General features: G+C 56.7%; 1 protein-coding gene across 1 annotated transcript in view; it reads left to right on the top strand.

The window, feature by feature from the left end:
• Positions 1–261: 261 nt before the first annotated feature.
• MATN3 (matrilin 3) overlaps positions 262–1,960 on the top strand; it is a 19,923-nt gene continuing 18,224 nt past the window's right edge. The window contains exon 1 of the mRNA XM_007463757.1: positions 262–472. Coding sequence (XP_007463819.1) covers positions 262–472 — 211 coding nt within the window. The remainder of the gene's footprint in view (positions 473–1,960) is intronic.

The raw sequence follows: 1,960 nt of genomic DNA, 5'->3' as shown, positions 1-1,960 counted from the left end.
GGCACCGCGCCGCTGGCCGAGGGGCCCCAGACATTCCACGCCAGCCGCGGGAATGCACTGAGCAGGCGGCGCGCGGCCCCGGACGGGTTCGCTGGGCGGGGCCTACGGCCGAGGGGCGGGACCCAAGGCTGCGGGGCGGGGCCCACGGCCGCGGGACCTTTAAATTGGCCGCCCGGGAGCGGCGCACGGGCCCACGACTGACCCAGCCAGCGAGGGAGCGACGACCCCCCGACGGACACGGGCAGCAGCGCCAAGCCCACGATGCTGCGCTATCTGCCGGGACTGCTCCTGCTGCTCTGGCAGCTGCTGCTGCTGCCACCCCCCGCCGTCCCCGGCCCCCTGGACCGCCCCGGCTTCCTGAGGTTGGGGACCCGCGGCCCAGGGGGCAGCCCCGGACGCCGTCCCGCTCCGGCCGCCCCCACCGGCACGCCTTATTCTGGGGCCGGCCAGCATGGCGGGGCCCGCGGCGCAGGTACCTGGCCTGGGCGGGGACGGGAGAGGGACCCCAGGCCGAGAGGGACCTGAGAGGGCCTCAGGGAGGGACACCCTCCAGGAAGGAGGGAGATCCCGGGCCGGGGCCGGGCGGGATGGTTGGGTGGGCAAGGGCATCAGGCGTTCAATGAGGAGGAAGAGCCTCCGTCATCCACCAGGTATTCCCTCCATCCCAGCCCGAGCCAGACTGTGGTGCAGGAGAAAGATCCCCTCCCCGATGAATCTTGTGGGGATACTGAGGTCCAGAGAAGGGAAGGGAGAGATGCCCAAGGTCACTCATAGTCAGGGCTAGACTTTGGGTCTCCTGAAGGTCAAACTCCAGCAACTGCCCCCTGAGATCTGGGCAGGGAGGATGGGGCAGCCGTGGGAACACCAGGCGCCTCTCAGCTCTCTGTCCTAGACCCACCTCTGGTTCATCTCAGTAAACCTTCCCTGAGATTCTGCTTTTAGTTCTCTGGTTGAGCAAAGCTCCTAGAGCAGCAGAGAGGGAAGATCATCTGACACAGCCCCTGACAGCACATACAGGGAAACTGAGGCTCATCAAGGGGAGGGGACCCAGCAAATCAGTGTCAGAGCCCAGAATAAAACTCAGGGCTCAGATAGCCCAAGCATGGATCTTTCCACTGCTTCAAGCTCCCAAGCTCTCAATATGGTTTACATAAGATTTTATCTTCATTACCAAAAAGTCCAGCATCAGACTTGTTAAAGTCCTGCTTTAAAGAGAGGCTGCATCAAACCATTTTCTGGATGTCCAGTCTCATCTGGCCAGTGATGCTTTATGGCCCAGGTTGATTTGTGTTGTCTACCCCTCCTGCACCTTTCTGGATAATGTTGAGGAAGAGCACAAAGGATTATTTCCTGCATCAGCTCCAGTGGGCTGGATTTGATATGGCGAGAGCATTGTCATTGAGACAGGGAGTGCCAGGGTTCACAACGGTTCAATTCAGTTAGTAACCGGTTGGTTGCTCCAGGCCAGGAATGGGGATAGGGGAGAAGCCTTTCTCGCAGAAGTTAATTTTACCTCTCGTCCTGATCCACCTCCCTTGGGGAAGCATCTGGGAGGGAGAGGAGGGATTCTGCGTGGGGTGGTCAATGTTCCTCCTAAGCAGTACTGGTCCTTTATTACCTGGAAACCAAACCAATATTGAATGATAATTCTTTAATAAACACAACATTCCACCCTTTTTCAAATTCACTTCTTTTTGCACCCAGAAACTGCTAAGCTTTGCTATGGGCTTTTATTTCTAGCAGAGCTATCAGAAATGGACAATTATTGTGAGTAAGGAAACATTTTAGGAAATTCAGATTCTCATTTTCTTGGTTTCTGAGAATCAAAGTGCTGTTATCTAGTAAAGGGGAGTGAGATTCAAAAACAATTAATGATGAGGGGGTCTGAATCAGGAAGTAAGCAGATGCTCATAGAATGTCCTGCCATCTGAGTCAAGCCCCCTGTATTTTCTATTCCTGC

Source organism: Lipotes vexillifer, unplaced genomic scaffold (assembly GCF_000442215.2).
Source record: "Lipotes vexillifer unplaced genomic scaffold, Lipotes_vexillifer_v1.1 scaffold571, whole genome shotgun sequence".
NCBI classification, from domain to species: Eukaryota; Metazoa; Chordata; class Mammalia; order Artiodactyla; family Lipotidae; genus Lipotes; species Lipotes vexillifer.
Note: the sequence above shows the minus strand (reverse complement) of the source record. Positions and strands in the feature narration are given on the sequence as shown.